Source organism: Eucyclogobius newberryi, unplaced genomic scaffold, assembly GCF_026437365.1.
Source record: "Eucyclogobius newberryi isolate DKJ021-1_F unplaced genomic scaffold, fEucNew1.0.hap1 SCAF_6, whole genome shotgun sequence".
Classification (NCBI taxonomy): domain Eukaryota; kingdom Metazoa; phylum Chordata; class Actinopteri; order Gobiiformes; family Gobiidae; genus Eucyclogobius; species Eucyclogobius newberryi.
In genome coordinates this window covers 24,757,185-24,776,511 of record NW_027316278.1, presented here as the reverse complement: position 1 = coordinate 24,776,511, position 19,327 = coordinate 24,757,185, and the positions used below count along the sequence as shown (strand labels likewise).

General features: G+C 38.9%; 1 protein-coding gene across 3 annotated transcripts in view; it reads left to right on the top strand.

Moving 5' to 3' along the window:
- Window positions 1–19,073, top strand: part of ksr2 (kinase suppressor of ras 2) — a 105,305-nt gene extending 86,232 nt beyond the window's left edge. For 2 of the 3 annotated variants that reach the window (XM_072434172.1, XM_072434170.1), the window contains 5 exons: window positions 1,726–1,822; window positions 1,912–2,045; window positions 7,338–7,472; window positions 10,260–10,389; window positions 11,150–12,658. In XM_072434172.1, the coding sequence (XP_072290273.1) occupies window positions 1,726–1,822; window positions 1,912–2,045; window positions 7,338–7,472; window positions 10,260–10,389; window positions 11,150–11,296 (643 nt within the window). In that variant the 3' untranslated portion in view covers window positions 11,297–12,658. Of the gene's footprint in view, window positions 1–1,725; window positions 1,823–1,911; window positions 2,046–7,337; window positions 7,473–10,259; window positions 10,390–11,149; window positions 12,659–18,258 lie in introns of those variants that run through there. The other variant, XM_072434171.1, reaches the window with a different exon arrangement.
- Window positions 19,074–19,327: the final 254 nt, after the last annotated feature.

The window sequence follows — 19,327 nt, the reverse complement described above, 5'->3', positions numbered from 1 at the left end:
ACATAAAATCACAAAAACTATTCTCCGGTATTATTGAGAAAACAAAAGAGATGCAACATTAGCATATGCATGAGGACCGACTGACATTCATTCACGATGCTGTTCACATGACTCCAGCATCATTGTTTCCTGGCAACACTTTGACGAGAAAAACATCACAAAAGCAGCTGCAAATGTGAACATTAGTAAACCAAAGTGAAATAGCAAGAAGCTTAATTTCCAGTCTTATAATGTGTGTAGTTGTTTATGAACGTTAATGTTAAAAGCAATATTTATTATTTTTTTAAGAAGAGCATTTAGATTTAATCTAATTCATAAACAACATGAATCAATATTTTCATAAAATAAGTAAATAAAACAAATGAAAACAAATGAGACTGAGATAATGTTGGACATTTATGAAATGGAAAAACTGACTTCTACTTTGAACTTAAAGATCCCATATTATGCTATAATTCTCATTTTGTAGTCCACCCTAAGGGCATATTTGATAATAAAAAGTGTTGTGAAACACCCATAACATAATTGTTATAAAATATTATCCACATCTTGGACCCCGCTCACAAACCCGGAAATGCAGACGGCTTAGTTTGAGATTCACCTCTACCCTCGCGAAGAGCGATCTGCCTTCCCCGCCCAACCCGTGACGTAGTCTCAGCGTGAGCGTGCGTTCCCCGCCCACCCCGGGACGTAGCTTAGCGTGGATACGGTGGGGGTGTAACAGGTACAGAGTGCTTCCTGGAGGATGGGCTGAAACAGGGAAGTGTGCTGCAGCACTCACCAGTGGTGAGTAGGTCTGTCTGCTCATCCGAGGGGAAGGATAGAGACAGTTCTCTAGCTAAAGACTGCAGGAATCAATCAAAAAAACACTTGGGGCACATATACGAGGTACCAATAACACTGAAAGAAGGTTAAAACTCTGCATGATATGGGCCCTTTAAACATGGACAAATTTGCCTGGCTGACATTTTATCTCTTATTTCCTTTTGATTTAAACTTTTTTTTTGCTGTTTTGTATTTGTATTTCGTATTATATAACGTCAAAATAATAAAAATACAAAAAAATACAAAATTGTGTCTCCAGCTCAATTGTCTCTTCACTAGCAAGGACCACGCCACAGCAATGGAATATGAATAATGTTTATTGATAATAGTGATGAAGGATTGATGATGGATCAAAGATGATGATGGTGATGATGATGATGATGATGATGATGATGATGATAGTTGGCTGGGTAGAGACTCTTTGGGGGCTCTGTCTCGAGTAATCAGCCCAGCCGATTCAGAACCCCCCCTCCATAGAAGGTGAAGATGATAGAGACATGGGGTGGGCGGGTGGGGTCGAGAGAGCAGAGACAACGAGATGCTGAGATAGGCCTGTATGAATAGGGCCTCTGGGTAATTTTCGAGGTGTGGTTAAAGAGTGGAGGCGTGGTTGCTGGAGGAGTAGGAGGTTGAAGCGTGGTCTAGCTCCTGAATCTCAGTTAACGATTAACATCTCCAACTACATGTATGCTCTTGCCGTTATCAGTGTCTTCCACTTATTCGGGGCTGAGTAGCAAAAGCAGTCTGAGCAGGTACTGATGGCATTCCTTACTTCCCACAACCACTGGGGTCAGGGTTTCTGCCCAATCTCCCTGGAATCTGGGAGAAACACTCCCGTTATAATGGTTTGAAGATAATAATCATCCAGATATCTGTGTTAACACTTCTCTCCTCTGACAGCTTGTGCAAAGGCAGGACACTCTATTCGGTGGTGCGGGATGCTAAGGTGATGCTGGATGTGAACAAAACCCGACAGATCGCACAAGAAATGGTGAAGGTGAGACAACCATGTGCTGAATCCTGACATAAGTTATAACCTACAATGGTTCTCATATTCCTTCTGACACTTTCCTGTTTGTCTCTCAGGGGATGGGTTACCTCCATGCAAAAGGGATCCTGCACAAAGACATGAAGTCCAAGAATGTGTTTTATGACAACGGCAAAGTGGTCATTACAGATTTTGGACTCTTCACCATATCAGGAGTTCTGCAGGCTGGAAGGTAATTATGCTCACTATACACTGGAGTCATGCTAATGAAAAACATTTGATAATAATTACTTTCAGAGCCTGTTTGTACTGTCTCATAGCAACAGATGCCACAGACACAGAGCTATTTTAAAGTGAAGCTGCCTTTACAAGCCCGTTACTGTTCCACAATACTTGAAATGTTGAGCATACTCTCAGGTGCATGCTGTTGTCAAGATTCTCACAAAGGATGAGAAATTACTTATTTTTCCTACTTAAGAGACTTTGTTACAGTTGTTATTGCAGTTTTAAGAAGGTCAAAATAGGTAAAACACAAAGAAGTTCCATGATCTTGTCCCATTTTGGATCCAGGTGGTTAGTGGGATGGCTATGAGCGATTGAGCCTGTTTACTCTATAGCGATCATCCGCCATAAATCCAACTTTTGGTGAAAAATTGGCCATGTTTGTTGGAAGCAGTAAACAATATGAAAATCAAATTAAAGAGCCATGATGCAACCCCCTTAATTACTGGGTCTCTATAGATAAATATGTCACTTCAAGACCATTTCAGTGCTTGTTAACAGAACACCTGCATTCTTAAGGCTGGTACCTTTCATAATGCATTTCAATAGGAAAGTTAGCATTAGTCACCAAAGATCCCAATTTATGAAGATCCAGGGCTGTTTTTGTGACTAACAACAACTCCACCAGTAACACCAGAGCTTTGTTAGAAAACACCACATGTAGCACTGCTTTGCGTAGTTTATTAACATAGCGATAGCAATTAGCGCACTATAGTGTGATAAATGTATTTACCAGTTGTGACCCATTAGCTTGTCCGGTTGTTGTTTCACACCTCTTTTTTTAATGGTTTTACTAATGAATGATATTTGGGATGTGTTGCTGTGTGAAGTTTTGGCAAGCTTTATGTCAGTGGTGTCTACAAAAGTCAGAATTAATGTTATTAACCTGTTACCATCCACTTGTGCACCGGCGCGCAGTTTCCAAATTACAAAGGTTCTATTACATCATCACCTTTATTTCCGTGGTCAATACCAACAAGCTATACATCATTTTAAAGGTAATTTTCTCAACAAAATGAATATTTCATTGATTTACATTGAATAATATGCCCCAATAAGCAATTGCCAATAGTTTGTGAGAAAATCTCAACTTTTACAAACGCATGTCCTGTTTGCTGTTTATGACGGACGAATCGGCTTTCATTCTGTACATCCTTGTACTCAGTCTGTCCGTAAGGAACCATAGAAAAACTAGATCCACTTGTATTTTTTCTGAAAATATCCGATCTCGAGAAATTGTCAAGTAAACAAAGTTTTCTTCAGTGAAAATATTCAAGATGAACGCGCATTTCTCCGTTCATAACAAATGACCTGTTTGACTTATAAGATGGTGTTTGGCATCGATCTTTTCTTCAGCTACAGAATGAGACCATCCACGGGTTTTCTGTCCACGGGTTTGTTTTTTACAGCCTCCGCAAAAAAAAAAAATGTGCCGCTTCCGATGCACGAGGTTTCTCTGTTTACGTTGAGAATGTGAATGCTAACGGTGACGTAGAAGACTTTGATTGGCATATTATTCTACCCAATAAGAATAGCTTTCGAATGGTGGGACGTAGGGCTCCCTCACACAGAATTGTCTCTATTCACGTGCGTAAAGACAGTCAGAGCCTAGATTTTTCGGCAGGAGGCGACTAGATTTTACGTATCACGTTTTCTGATTGTATTAGCCTTTTGGATGCGCATTTTGTTAGATATATGTATTATTATACCAATACAAAAATAAAATACAAATATTATTAATTTTTCTTTCTTTTTTTAACCTCTATATGGGAAATTCATGGGTAAACTCATATTTACACATTTTCACATACATTGTTTTTAGCTGTTATAATAGGTATTAGTAGCCTACAAAACATCAAAATGTAGGTTTTATGATCATAGAGGAGCTAAAATTGTAACAAAGCAGTTTGGCACAGTTGGCACATATTTGGATCACTTGTTCCGAATATACTTTTTGATACAAAAAGGTCAACAGCACCAAAATGCCTCTTCCTTGAGATCTGAAACTTTACACAGTTGTTGTCAACAAGATAAACATCATGTACAGTGAACAGCATAAGCACACAATGAAGTATGTCATACTCAGGACCATTACAAATTGACAATATTCAGGCGAGACTAAAAAAAGGATGTTTTGTTTATGTTTGGGCTTCTGTAGTGTGAGTTCTTTAATTAGGGCGAAATAGGTGGATGGTAACAGGTTAATGTTGTTTGGCTGCCTCATTAAAATTAAAAGATAGAATGTTTTTTTTTGGCACCAGGCTGTGTGCGTAGCTATTCTACACGTCAGTCATGAAAAAGTCTGTAATGTTAGTGAAGAGTGATTTATTTGTGAAGAGTGATTTATTTATGGCAAAAATAAATTCCATTGCGTTAGTATTTTGGGGTGTGGCGATAAAAGCTTATTATCAACATTTTTAAGTATTTTAGTTGTATTTATTTTGAGAAATCAGATCTCAGGGGAGCTTTTTTTTATTGTATACGCCCATAGTACTCAACAAGGCCATATTTTTCATTGTGAACCCATGTTAAAGTGTTTTCAACGGCTCTTTTTACAAATTCTTCAAAGTCAGAAAACGAGTGAAGCCAAAGAAATCAGCACAAGACGAATGAAAGAAATTTGTTTCAAGAAAGAGACTCCTACAAGAATGAGTTATCGGGTCAAAGACTGGCTGTCGAGTTTCCTGAATAAAGCACAGGCAATCACACAGTTGTGTAAAGTGGCTCTAACCCTCTATCAAATATAATAGAGTGTGTATTATGTGTAATTTACAATGTCATGCCTGAGCACACCAGTAATCATTGTATCTGCTCAAGACTCAAACCAGGCTGAATGAAAAGCATCCTTCATCAAAGCCAATCACCTCATAGTGATTACACTGGGGTCTAAGTCAGTGTAAACAATATTTATTTACAATAAACATGACTTCATTAGACTGTTTACGGCACTCATTTAAGATGTGATTAAAGCAAACATTCAAACAAAACACAGATCTGTTAATCATAGCGGCTTTGCACAACACATTTCTGTTAGATGTATGATTTTGTGTAGCTTTTACTCTTATATTTATCAATTCCTAAAAGTACTTTGCGAGACCCTTCTGGTGGGGGGCTCCGTCACTCAATTCTCTCCACAGATCCGACTTGTAACTTGGCCTGAGGGTGACAGATAAGTTTGTCTCCATAGAGCTAGATGCGTTTAAAGCCTGTAGAATATTCTATGAAAAGTATAACATTGCCATGGAGATAAGCCAGAAAAGTTACGCTGTGCAAATTTCATTTATTTACAACCTCAGAATACATTGTGCAGAGTGATGTCTCTGTAGTCCCTGAGTCCAAGTAGGTGGTTCCATAGCATAACAAGATGTAATTCTGTCAAGTGTGAAGTGAGTGAAGACGTTTCACCTTGGACAGAGAAGTGGTGAGCTGCACCTTTACGTCTGTCAGAGAGGAAGACCTAACTACACTGAAACCAACGCAAGCTAGTCGTTTACAGTAATCAAAATTAGCTTTATTGCCAATTTCAGTGAACAAAAGTCACAAACTAGGAACTTGTGATATGGTGATTCTGTGATAAAATGAAATGTATTGTATATAGTCTGTAAATTTTTTATTGTTTTATTTCTAAAAGCCTCCTATGGACAGGTGTTGAAAATTAGCTTATTTTGCTATAACACTTAAAACATTGCATCTGGCTATATCCATATTAAATAAATAAATAATATAGTGCAACGTGAAACAATAAATAATAAAATATAAACTATGATAAAAGACATGCATAAAGAATTGACGTTTACCAAAATAAAAAAAAGAAATATACTTTGACTATACTACACATACAAAGGTCCAGATTTACTAAGCGTTTGCCCTGGTGAAAAATGGGCTGCGCGTGCTAAAGTGGGGCAAAAAAGCAGATGCAGTTGAAATTTGCGTTTCTCTCAGGCCGCTGCGCTCATGGTACCTAATGAATATGCAAAATGGAGCAAGATTTGATGCAATGAAAATGCAAATAATAGTGCTTAGCGGCCACAATCCAATTCATCAAGTCTATGAGGCGTAAAACTGTGTGAAAATTGTGCCTTTGAAAAGTGTAAACGTTTGTGCAGAACAGACCACTGCAATTTATGTGGCGTTGAATATGATTCCAAATGATGGCCTACTTATATATCTAAATGTCCATCTCCTTGCGTCCATCCGTGCTGTTCCGTTATCCCATTTCAAACTCTGCTTTCGAGAAGGCTATAATAAAATCTTCATGACCCTTGGCCCCAGATTGTTTTTTTTTTCGGCAGCACTGGTTACACAGTAAACCCTTCAGCTTTTCATACACATGCCTCAGTCTGTGCGCCTTCTGCTTACACATTCATTCAGTTTATAATGTCTGAAGGACACAGACACAACCAGGCAGTCTTTCCCTATAGCCAAAGATTTAGATCTCATAAACATAAAATATAAAAACATTGATGTGTTCAATAAAAGGTTGTTGGTCTAACTATGACCAGGTTAGTGAACATCTTCATTGTCCTTTATCATCATAACTTGGCTGTTCTCCAGCAGCAGAGGCACACGCACATTTGTACATCCTCTGCTCATGCAGTAAACTCATTTACATATCAGAAAGTTTACACTTTAGAATAGTTCAACGGACTCAACAGTTCTCTGTCAGAAGAACTGAAGAAGTTACTTGGATGAGTGTCAAAACAGCTTCACTCTTAAAACTTTAGTCCTGCAGACTGTTTTTTTTTTTTCAATGTAATGGATTTTTTTATTGTATTAATAAAATGATACTGATTCTGGAATGCTGTTCTGGGGCTTCTGGGTAGGTTTGGGCTTTGTATCCCCTCATACCTGTAAGGTGTGGTCCTGCGCCCAAAGTTAAGATAACTAAACTTTAGCAATAAATTGTGTTTTTAAGATTGTCCTTTTCCTAATTCTAACCATGAAAGAGGAGCATGAATCGGTTTGTACTGTTTGAACTTTGAACTTGAAAGTCGGTGTTTTTTCTTCTAAACAATGCCTTTTATTACTGTAGAGGCAAAATCGTTCAGTCTCATGTTTTCACAAATACAGCTGCTTTTAAAACACACTGCAGAAAGTTATGGGCTGTTTTTTGAACTAGAATAAATATGTAACTTTTACACTGCCATGCAAATGTACTTAGAGGTAGTAATAAAAGAGTTAAAGTTACCTGACGCAATGTGGATCTACAGTGAGTGTGTGTGTGTGCGTCTTCTCTTTGCAGCCGGAGAGAGGACAAACTTCGCATCCCGAACGGTTGGCTCTGTCATCTGGCTCCAGAAATCATCCAGCAGCTTTCGCCCGACACAGAGGAGGACAAGCTCCCCTTTTCCAAACAATCCGACGTCTTTGCTTTTGGGTGAGCTGGACTTGGAGCAGTTTGTCCATTCATTTTACTGTTCACAGCGCCGCTACTTTCAACTGGCATGTCTAACTTTTTGCAATTGCATATTGTCCCTCTCAAAACCAGCCTTCCACCTGTCTTGGTTTTATTTTCACTTTAAAAAAGTCGCATACTGTAGGTAACTTTTCAGTACACACACCAACTGATTAAAATGCTTTTATCAAAAAGTGAATGATACAACGTCTTCTAGTGTTACCAATATGTACATTTATATAAGGCATCTAACGAGTGCAGAGATGACCGATTTTGACAAAAAATAATCTATATATCTCTAGTATCTATTCCCAAAACAATAACCAGATTACATGTTTGTTTTCCATGCTTGTGGCAATCTTGGTTGAGGTTATTAAGTAGCTTATTGAGAAAAATATAAATAATTAAAGCCACACACGGGGATAAAGACCCTCGTCGCCCTTGCGACCGAGGGGTACGAGCCACCGCGAATCCCCCCGCCTACATCACCCCTCCCCCACAAACAGTACCAACTTTATACCACTTTATTCAACATTGCACGGTTCGAGATACAGTTACACTGGCTTTTATGTTCAGTTTGATGTGGAGAATAAGTGTCCCAAATTTTAATTGTAAACTAACTATTTTTTGGAGTGAGCGACTTTTTTTTTACTGCAACTTTTTTGGGCGTCGGTCTCCCATTGGCCCCATGTTAATCGATTTTTGAGGTGGCACTACTGAGCCGTCTTTCAATATTTTTTCACAGAACCTTCACTCAAAATTAGAACTCACGGAGTTCGAATTTTAGATTCCACTCATTAACATATCCGTCTTTGTTTACTACTCGATTTCTGCAATTTTCCTGTTTTAGTTACAATTTTATTAAGTCCCTCGCCGGGACGATTCTCGTCCTTTGGCTCGGGCCTAATAATAATTTTAAACAGAAAAATCCTGCAGAAGTCTACTGTAGAGAAGTAAAGATATTTTTCATATATTGCTTGCATCTATACAATACATATTTTTACACCCTGAACAAGATTTGGATTAGGAACAGGCTTATTAAGGATTTCCCAACGTCATTTACAAATGATTTATTTCTCAGGAAACTATACAAAGTAGTGGATAATTGAATAAGGTGGCATTTAAATGCTAATCAGTCATTTATTACTACAGATTTTAGTCGCAGCTCAGAAGAACATCATGTACCCATCCATCTTTCTGTTGAAATTTGGTCCGATTTTGACCTTCAAGCCCCATCTGTTTCAGAAACAATTAAGCCCCTGGTCGTTGGCATAAATCCACATTAAACTTACTAACAGGTCCTCTGTGAAGATTGATTGTTGAGAAGGATGGGAGGGGAACGTTTCAGCGCTGCACCACACTAAGCTAATTGGAGTAAATAAAGAGTGTGCTAATGAGTGACTGTTCTGAACATATACGTGCTTCTGACGGTTTGGAGGAACAGGTGATCGAGCCCAAAAGGGTGAAGATATGATTGGATGATTACAGGAAGAGGTTCTGAAATCTGCAAATGCTTTTGAAGCATTCAGTTATTTGATTAAAAGGGAGTGAGAATGGAAGAGAGAGATTTGACGTTGAAGAGCCCATCATTGAACACATGGTAAGCTCCATTTTGGGGGTTCCAGGACATCTGCTGCGGAGGATATGGCCCTTTGTGCTGTTTACCAGGTAAAACTCAGCTGCATCGTCTGAGATTGGTTTCAAGTTTGGGCCCGAAGGAACCGCTGTTTTCCTTTGTGAGCAAAGGAGGCAGCCAGTGGATGGTATAATGGAGAATGAGAGAGGCAGCACCTGTGACCGGAACGCTGCAGTCTGAAGTCACATTCAGTCTGTTACAATGAAAAAGTCATTTGGAGCATTTGGTTTTCATATATATTTCACTAACGCCATTGCATGTTTTAACACAAAGAGGATACTTGGAACAAGTATTATAATTGTTACTGTGTTTAAATAACGATACTCAAAGTACTAAAGTAAATTGCCTTATTTAGTGTCTCTCCACAGTTGGTATGGATAAGCTGCAGCTGCCAAAGCTGCCCTAAGGCTGACTGACAAAAATAAAGCTTCCAATCTGCACCAATTGCCTCCCTGACCGCCACCAATCTCTCACTCAACAGAATGTTACATAGGTTGAGTGGTAAAGTATTTTACCCATTGATAGAACAACAGAATGCACAGATCTGAACTGAGATCAAACTTTGCATTTGTGGGCCACCGCACCTACCACTGAGCCACCGTCAGAGTCCTAAAACAAAATGCCAAAAATGCACTTTTAAAACATAACCTCCGGCAATGAAAACCTCCACAGCCTTCATCACTGGTTCAGTGCTGGGGGTGCACCCTGCTCTGTTGACTCCTAACACAATTGCATTTTCAGACTGAGCCCCATATGGAGCATCCTCAGTGCATCCTTGTGAAGGGAAGAGGGTTTCAGTGCAGTGTCCAGCTGCTCTGTGAGCCCTTGTATCTGGAGGTGACCCCCATGGCTCTTATACATATTCATTAACAATAAGCTGTCATTCCTCCTACTCTGACCAAGGAACTATTTTTATACTCTTGAAGCGTGACCTGCCAAGGCTGTTCTAAAAACAGTTGTCTTTTTGCATAGGCAAGTTGCTTTATGCTAATTAAACATCCACACCAAGTTGATAACTTTGGGTGCAGTCGTCTGCATCAATTTAATCTTCTGAATTCAAGCTCTGGAATGGAGAAGTAAGGTAATAATAAGGTAATAACTTTAGATTGATCATATAACTCTTGTTTCCACAGCACCATCTGGTACGAGTTACATGCACGTGAGTGGCCTTACAAGAGTCAGCCAGCTGAGGTGATCATTTGGCAGATTGGCACTGGAGTGAAGCCTAACCTCGCCCAGACTGGAATGGGAAAAGAGATACTTGTAAGAAAACATTGCTCTCATCTGGTCACACATACTTTGTAGATTTTTATTTTTTTTTCAAACTGAATAGTTGTGATTGGAATAAGGCCACAAGCCAATATTTGGGCTAATGAGCATGTTTAGAAATCACTTGAGTCTTAATTCAAGTGTTTTAGTCACTACTTCAACATGATTACCGAAGTATTTTCTGTATTTTGGCTGCGTTGTAGAAAGCTGTTTGAGCATGTCTTTAGCATCATGTTTATTTGAAATAATTGTATTGTGTATCATCATTGTATAGTATTACGCATAACTATTAACAGCACTAGTTAGAAGTATAAGCATACGTTTACTTCATATCAAACATTTAAAATGATTCTCAGCTGAGACTCATTCCATGCTCTGTGCTTACCTGTGTTGGGAGATACATTTTTGGCATCTACTAAATGTCCTCCTTGCTCTTCACCCCCAACTTTACTCATCAATTTCCAGCATTTGAGGCTTGAGTGTTCAGAAATTGACACTTGAGTATATGCTCTATTTTTGCCCTCAGCTCTTTACTCAGGTGTAAATTAATACTCCGGCTCATACATGTTGGGTTAAATATGTGGTGTAGCCATTTTTCAATGCTATTCTGCAAGACCGCCATGAAGTGGCAGAGTATCAGTTCAATAAATTAGATCAATATTTCCATTCCATACATCCCGCAAATGTAAAAAATGATCTTTGAATGTGAAAAAAGCATAATTAGTCATGTACTATTTCCTGTCTCTCCTTGTAGGACATCCTGCTGCTGTGCTGGGCGTACCAGCCGGAGGAGAGGCCAAGCTTCTCCAAACTGGTGGATTTACTGGAAAAGTTGCCAAAACGGAACCGCCGCCTTTCGCATCCGGGGCACTTCTGGAAGTCAGCTGAGTATGTCAAATGAGTTTAGGACACAAAACCGCAAAATAATCAACAAGTACATATAAAACGCTTTCATAACCCTTGTCCGATAAAACCACCACCTTAAACACTGCACTAAATCCTAAAGCCAGCCCAGTGACGAAAACTGCCCGAGTGTGTTCTTTGGATGTGGCATGTGTGTGACAAAGGGACTGTCCGGCTTCTCAAAACAGATTGGACTCATATTTTGGTTCAAACCATGTTGTAATTATTTTTCCTTTACTTTTTTTTGTCGTCAATTGACTTGTTCCTGTCATGGAGTTTTAATTTACTGCATTTATTTCCTGGATGTATCTTATTTGTAATTTTTGACAAATTTGTTTCAAGAACAAGTGTCTATTCCATGTTTTTTGTTTCCTTTTGCTCTGAATGAATGTAATTGTTGTACATAACACTTATTATACGTATGTTTTCATAACATTGCCATGCCATGTCATTTCCTGTCAACTTTGTAGTCCATTCTGTCGATGACTTCATGTGTGTATGTTTGCACCTTGTTTGAAAAGCTTTATTTACCATAGTATGTCTTTGTTTTGACATTGCACCATGTGAATGTGAAGAAGCCAGCGTCCCTGCTTGCGTTGGTTCCTGGTGGGAGGTGCGTTCCTAAATATGATATAACTTAATGTCTGTAAAGCATTTAGACTGTGATGTTGTTTAGGAAAAGGCCGTTGCTCCTCGCTCCACGCTGCTCTGTGAAAACCGCTGACACTTGAAATGAATCCCATGCAATTGGTGCAGAACCAATTACCTTTCAAAAATCACTGAGCCCTGAAATATCGAAATATATCTAAATTACTTGACTTTCTATAGCTAAACCATACAGAGCCAGCACATTAAGGCTTTGATATTTTTAACTATAATTTCATACATTTTCATTTGGAGTCTTGAGCACCAAAATTATAGCTTATTAGAAATTGTATTATATGATGTGGGAAATAGGTCCTGACTGCCTAGGGAGAAATTACTTGAATACCTTTGTGTAGATAATGGCTTTTTTAAAGTAAAGTGTTAGTGAAAAAATTGCACGGCCATATTATATCTAAAGAATGCCACTACCTAAGACAAAAGCACACAGGAAATTATGTTTATAACTTTTAGTATGGCCATTTAAAGCAGGGTTGGAGTTAATTTCACGGATAATTGGCTAAGTTTTCATAAATCTGAGCATATTGCATAACAATAAACACACTGCACCTCCCATTAGCTCATGCATATTGTTTTTGTTACTTAGTTAGTTAGTTTTGGTGCAATTTATGTTCATATGGTGTGTTAGTTTCAGATATTTAAGTCAGTCCTTTATCAGAGCTGTACCACAACTTATTCACTCAAGAAAACAAGAAAACACACACACACACACACACACACAAATGGACCGACTGAGGGCTTACACATTATATTCAAAACAAAACAAAAATTATATATTGAATGTATTGCTCAGTAGACATTCATTTTATTTGTATTTTTTTTACTACGCCCAATGGGGTCTCATGGGAAGATTGGAGGTCAACATTCTCCCAAATTATTCGTTTTCACATACTTACAGACATATGTTCTTGGAAAAAAAAGACTGATTTAAACGTAACCACTGTTTTAATGGCTCACAATAAAACATAATAAATATATATATATATGTAAAAACAAATGGTTGAACCGACTTTTACAGCATGAATCCACGCTCATGCTCACATATCACTCAAATATATCAGGATGCTGAAGAGCACTCCAGGCCATTTTATGTATCTGATTTCCATCTTAATACCTCCTCAATATGTTTTAGAGGACCTGGCTTATATCCACGTGGAGTGAAAGCTTTGGCATCACTCTACTCGCGCTGTATACTGCTTCTGATCCTTCCCAGCCACATTCATCCGATAATGACAATCCAATCATGGTGAATAGCCATCTCCACCCTGCCATATTCACAATGTGGGGAAATGCATACAAATAATCTGCTGCTGATTTTCAAAGTCTGTGTTTTTGGAATAGGTTGTGTTCACGGGAAATTACAGCTAGCTAGAATTTCTATCATTTAAAATTGCGCTGGAGATTAGATTTATTTAGTAGATGTTTACTTGTCCGATTGTAGATTTGTTGACCTGGTTTATGATTCATATTTTAATTGCAGGGCGTATCCACATGAAACAAAAAGTTGAGCAACTTTTATGTCTGAATATGTGAACAAAAGTCAAATTATTCTTTCACAATAGCTTCAGAAAGTGGTGCCATTATTCAACTCCAACTGTGGGATTGTTGATGATATTAATGTGGAGAGTTTGTGGAGCAAATCCGCAACATATAATCATAATTTTCAAAATGTATGGATCATAAGTGTTGGATATTCCTTTCAAAAACAGTGAATCTTTATAGTTAGAGTTATATACAGTTAGCCCCTGCTCCAACTCAAATTACAACATCATCAAATTGTCAAATTAGATTGCAACCTAGTGCTGCTGGGACTCAAAAGCTTTAAGTGGATTTATATTTGTACTGTTTACAACACACATGCATGAGATGGACTATCTAAAATATATACATTGAGAAAAACTGGTACAATTATCTGCAGTTTGGTCTTACTTGTCTACGCTGTATTTAGCTTTGCAAACTTTCAACAGCTTTGTTAGAGAGAATGATTGTTTTGGTATATTTATAGACTCTACTTGTAATGACAAAAAAGTTAGCATTTAAATAGACTTGTGACATGAGCTGGATGTCAAAGATCTAGGTTAGTGCCAAGTGTAAATAAAAACATTGTAGTTTTGCAGTGAAATGCTTGTGGTTTATTTTGAATGTAATTGTGTTGTGTTTTTGTTGATTTTGGTTTTGTTTCTTCAGTTCCATTTGATTGCATTGATGCTGTGTTTCTTTAGTTCCTGTTATTATTGATGGTAGCTTCAAAGCTTGTATTTCATGATGCCTTCTGGTCCATGGCTTGTGATAAGTATAAGTTTATTTGCACTCATTCTTTATAAAGTGTATGACAATAAAAAAAATCTTTTTCTGTTTGGATGTTTTCTGTTCATTCATGTCATTTTATTGTAATATTTATTTTGTGTATTTTACCTTGGTTGAAAATTATATTTCTTTTAACCTTCAATTGCAGTACAATGTATTATTTTTGACTACTCGAATACTAGAACTAACACGGTAAAACCTTACAAAGGCCAGAGCCACATATAACGTCAGTGTAGTGTAAAAAAAAAATGGTGAGAGAAAATAGATGCAGAAAAGGTTTCCATGAAGAACACCGGGACACTCAGGGTCAGTGAGAAATCTAAAGAATTGCTGCTAGGGACAACACATATACTCCGACAAGTATCAGCTAAAGCCTGAGCCAAGATTAAACCTGAATGAACCAGCACAAATGCTGAGAAGACAATTACATAATTATATTATACTATTGTTATTAATGGGAATATATAGCACGCTTCCAGATGCTCAGCGTCACTTTACAGTTTCATGCTTTTTCCATTCACTCTACATTGGGTGGTCCTATTAAAGCCATAGCTGCCCTGGGGTAGACTGCAAAGCGAGTGTGCTAATCACTCACTTACACGTCACATTCATACTAGACAATGTGCGTGACCCAATCCTGCTTAGTTTCCCAGATCAGACACAAATAGGCATTGGCAAGGCAAGGCAGCTAAAGAATGGGCAAGATGTTAATAACTCTGCCCTTGACTAAACTGGCAGAACAAGTATATTTCCAATTACCAGCAGAAATACTCTCTTACTGTAAGGCTGTTGGCACTGCTGGTTTAACAGGTTCTTCAGAGGCCTCTGAATGTGATACTGCCTTTTACCAGCTGACACGCTTTTGTATATTTGTACAAATTGGTTATTTTTTGTGTGGTAAGATGAGTGGCTGGTCATACAACGCTAAATTAGATAATTGACTTACAAAAATGTATGGGACAACATATAATACTTTTTTTTTATTAGTATATTATTAAGTATAGACTATAGACTATAGTATTAAGTATAGACTGTCCATTTTCTTTTACACATCCAATAAGTTACTAACATATTGGGAGTCAATGAGACAAACAAGGACAAAGCACAAAACATTGCAGTTTACAGTGAACTAAACGTCAAATTATTATCATTTGAAATGTGACCATAAGTACCAGAAAAAGGCTATACCAAATACCAAAGCAGCTGATATATATTTAGATATATAGTATGCCTCGGTATTCCAATCCACAGTCTATTTCGGATGTGAAAGAATGGAGAATGAGCACCAGTGTGTGCTCTTTATATGTTTGCACAGACTTCCGCAGACTGTTTGACCTGTGACTCACTGCCTGGACATGGGAGGCCTGGTTATTGAGGGCAGAGCAGGCGATAGATGGACAGACAAATGAATAGATAGATAAGAGCTTGAACCACCTGCACTAAGGCTTTTTCTCTCCTTTTTTCACCTCCAGTCAGTGAGGTGTAAAAAAAATCCACATTCACCCAATATGACCAAACCCGGAGACCAGCCGAGCAGGATTGTCGAACTGAGTGGTGTACCAACCTGACAGGCTTCAGTGCATTTCTTGTTAAGTATCTTACACGAGATCCCTCACCAAGACCACACCACAAGGCTTCAGTTCACCCACACTAAAGGAAATATCTACCGTCAAAGCAACCATAACCATTTCATTTAAAGAAGAGCAAAAAGAACAAAGAAATAAATTACACATTTTTAAATTCAATTATTTGAATTATCTTTATTATTTTCTTTCTGAGAAATGCATGTTTCGCCCGCCATTAAAAGTAACTTTGCATGTGCCAGGGTCTTCACCAGAAAAGTGACAATCTGAGGCAACTCTTGCGGAAATTAACCCGTTTAAATCATCATAATTTTGACCTTCTATTAAACCAACAAGCCTGGTTATTTAACATCAAGAGGCTGACAGTTGTTGACCGTGTGACGCGTCATGCACTCGTTAAAAGCCACATTGGTTTGAACTATAGTGGCCAAAAATAAGTGTTACGTAATGAGCAGGGATGGTGGATGTGACCCGGCTCTCCCCTGCAGCAGGCCCCGGTGCTGGCCCATCTGGCACTTCATGCACAGCCCGCTGTTGCTAAGCTCACTCACTTATTGTACTTGGCCTCAATCTGAGTTTTGGGGAAGAATGCAACTATATAATCTTGTATTATCTTCAAATTAATTCCATTTGGAAAGTGCATAGAGTGCAGTCCCTTACAGATTGGTGTGTTTGTGTGGTCAGATAAAAAACAATGCACTTTTCAACGTAACAGTAGGACTGCAACGATTAATCGTTCCAATCGTTGATTGTGAGTCAACTATAAAAAATAACAGTAGTCTGGTAAGAATAGCGTATGACTAATCCCTGTCACAGTGCATTTTTTTACACTATAAACGGTTTTGTTTTTTTTAAAGAAGAAAAATCCTAAAAAAATGATTTAATAAAAGAAGAATAACCGTAGTCATATTTTGATAATCATAATCGATGCCTGGACTATACAGACCTTTTATAACAAAGAAAGCAGCATTAGTAAATTGAAAAAGGAAAACAAATATTTCAGATTTCATCAATAATACACTTTATTCATAAATATTCTCAGTACAGAATAATAATAATAATAATAACTTTTATTTATATAGCGCTTTTCAGTGACCCAAAGACGCTGAACATAATAAAAAAAAAATAATAAAAAAAAAAAAAGGGGGGGTATTTACAGACAGGGGGGACAACACGTACAGAACACATTAATATACAGATAAAATGAACAAGACAGAAGAAGTAGAGAGAAAAAGATGGGGATGTAACAGGGGGTAGAAGAGTAGGCAATGGGGTAGAGGAGGCTAGGGGTAGGGGAGGTCATAGGCTTGGGTGAAGAGGTATGTTTTTAGGCGGGATTTGAATGTTGTGAGTGAGGGAGAGTGGCGGACAGGTTGGGGGAGGGAGTTCCAGAGTCGGGGTGCTGTTCGGGAGAATGCTCTGTCGCCAAAAGTTTTGAGTCGGGATGTTGGTGCAGCCAGGGTGAGAGAGGAGGAGGATCGGAGAGCTCGAGAGGGGCGGTGGGGGATGAGGAGGTCAGACAGGTAGGGGGGGGGCAAGGTGGTGAAGAGCTTTGAAGGTGAGGAGGAGTATTTTAAAGTTTATCGGGACCGGGTGTGGGTGAGGAGGCGGGCAGCGGAGTTTTGGACCATTTGGAGTCTATGGAGGGAACGGGAGGAGATGCCAGTGAGGAGGGAGTTGCAGTAGTCAAGGCGGGAGGAGATGAAGGCGTGGATGAGGGATTCAGCAGCGGGGAGGGTGAGGCAGTGTCGGATTTTGGCGATGCGGCGGAGGTGGAAGTATGAGGTCTTGACAATGTGGCTGACATGGGGAGTGAAGGAGAAGCCTTCAGTCATTTAAAACTTCATTGGATTAGATTTAATAACTTTCAGTGAACAAAATAAAGAATAACTTGACGAGACAACTAACTAAAGCAGGTGTTGGACCAGAGAGTATACATAATGCACCTTTAATACCAAGAATACTCAAGTCACACAATATGAAAGTAAACACTTTTGGGGATTTTCCATCTGCAGGGGGCGTGTATGACTGGCCAGACCTGTTCGGAGTGGCCCGCCTCATTAGTGACTGATCAAGTGGCGTTCCAAATGATTAACTTCCCCACACTCTAGTTCACAAAGGCTGCACCTGTGCATCCTTCGCCCAGCCTCTTCCCAGAACAAACGACTCACAAAGCACTTCACCAACCAAACTCACAACTTTAAATAGGGAAATTAAATGTTTGCATAACCCTGACCTGAGTAGATTTCATTTAGTAGTAGATTCCATGTGTTGCTTGTTTGTCAACCGCAACCTGTCTCCTGCCTTTTTGTGTGTGATGGCATCAGTGGTTAACATTGTCTCTGTTCTCCCTCCCTCTCTTGCTCTCTCTCTCCTTCTCTCCCGTTCTCTCCATTCTCTGCTCTAGGCTGTAACAGAAGCACCAATGAAGTTCCTCGCGTCCACAGCTCTGCTCACATGTGCTCCATCCACGTTCTCTTCTCCTGTCCTGCCTTGCTACCCCCCCGCCCCTCCTTGCTCACCCCTAAAATCCGCAAAATGCCTGGTCGGACCCTTTAGCGCTTTAGGATTTGTACATTTTTGAGACTAAACTTGCTGCAGATGCTCTATCAAAGAGGCCTTTCTTCTTCTCCGCTCTATGCCTGAAGCCCTCCTCCTCTTCTCCCAAAAAACAATGCTTACAGCGCCATTCATGCCATGCTGCAACTCACCTTCAGCTGCAAATACGCTTTTGCCCCCAAAACCATGACTGTGCATTTTGCCACTCTGCATTTCGTTTTAGCCCAGACCTGGAAAACACAGCAATTTCTGCATCAGCAAAAAATGTTTTAACTACAAAGTTGCACAATGTTTATTCTAATACAAATGTGTCACAGTGTAAAGGTTTGGGGAAGTATGACCTCTCAGGGTGTGTTCAAACTTATGTGGTCTGCTTTGAAGTGAGCGCTATGAAATAACCGACCGGACTTTGTTACGTGGTTTTCTGGAAAACCCAGACATTACCGGTTTGGCTAGCACATTTATAATGTACACGTGTATAAATAAAGTTATCATACAAGTGTGGACACACCAGTAAAGCTTCTTGTTGGAACATGTTGCAATAGATTATCACATCACTATTTTATTGCTCCGGCTTGGTTTTGTTGATATCATTTTTCTTTAGCACATAAACCAGTTTATCTGTTTCTTTTACAGCATTATTGATAAAAAACACCTTTAATGCCCAATGGCCATGCACGGCTAAGGCTTCTTTAAAAACGGGTTTGTAATTATGGTTATTGAACAATGTTTGCTTTGCTTGATCACTCCTGAGCAACAACAATTATTTGAAAACTAACTTTAATGTTCCATGTAGAAGCTTTACCCACAATATATTGTAAGCCAAATGAAGAAACACACTGGACCTATATATACTGTATATGTTTGCTATATGTATTGATGTAACTGTACTGGCCTTTGACATGCACCATGGATGC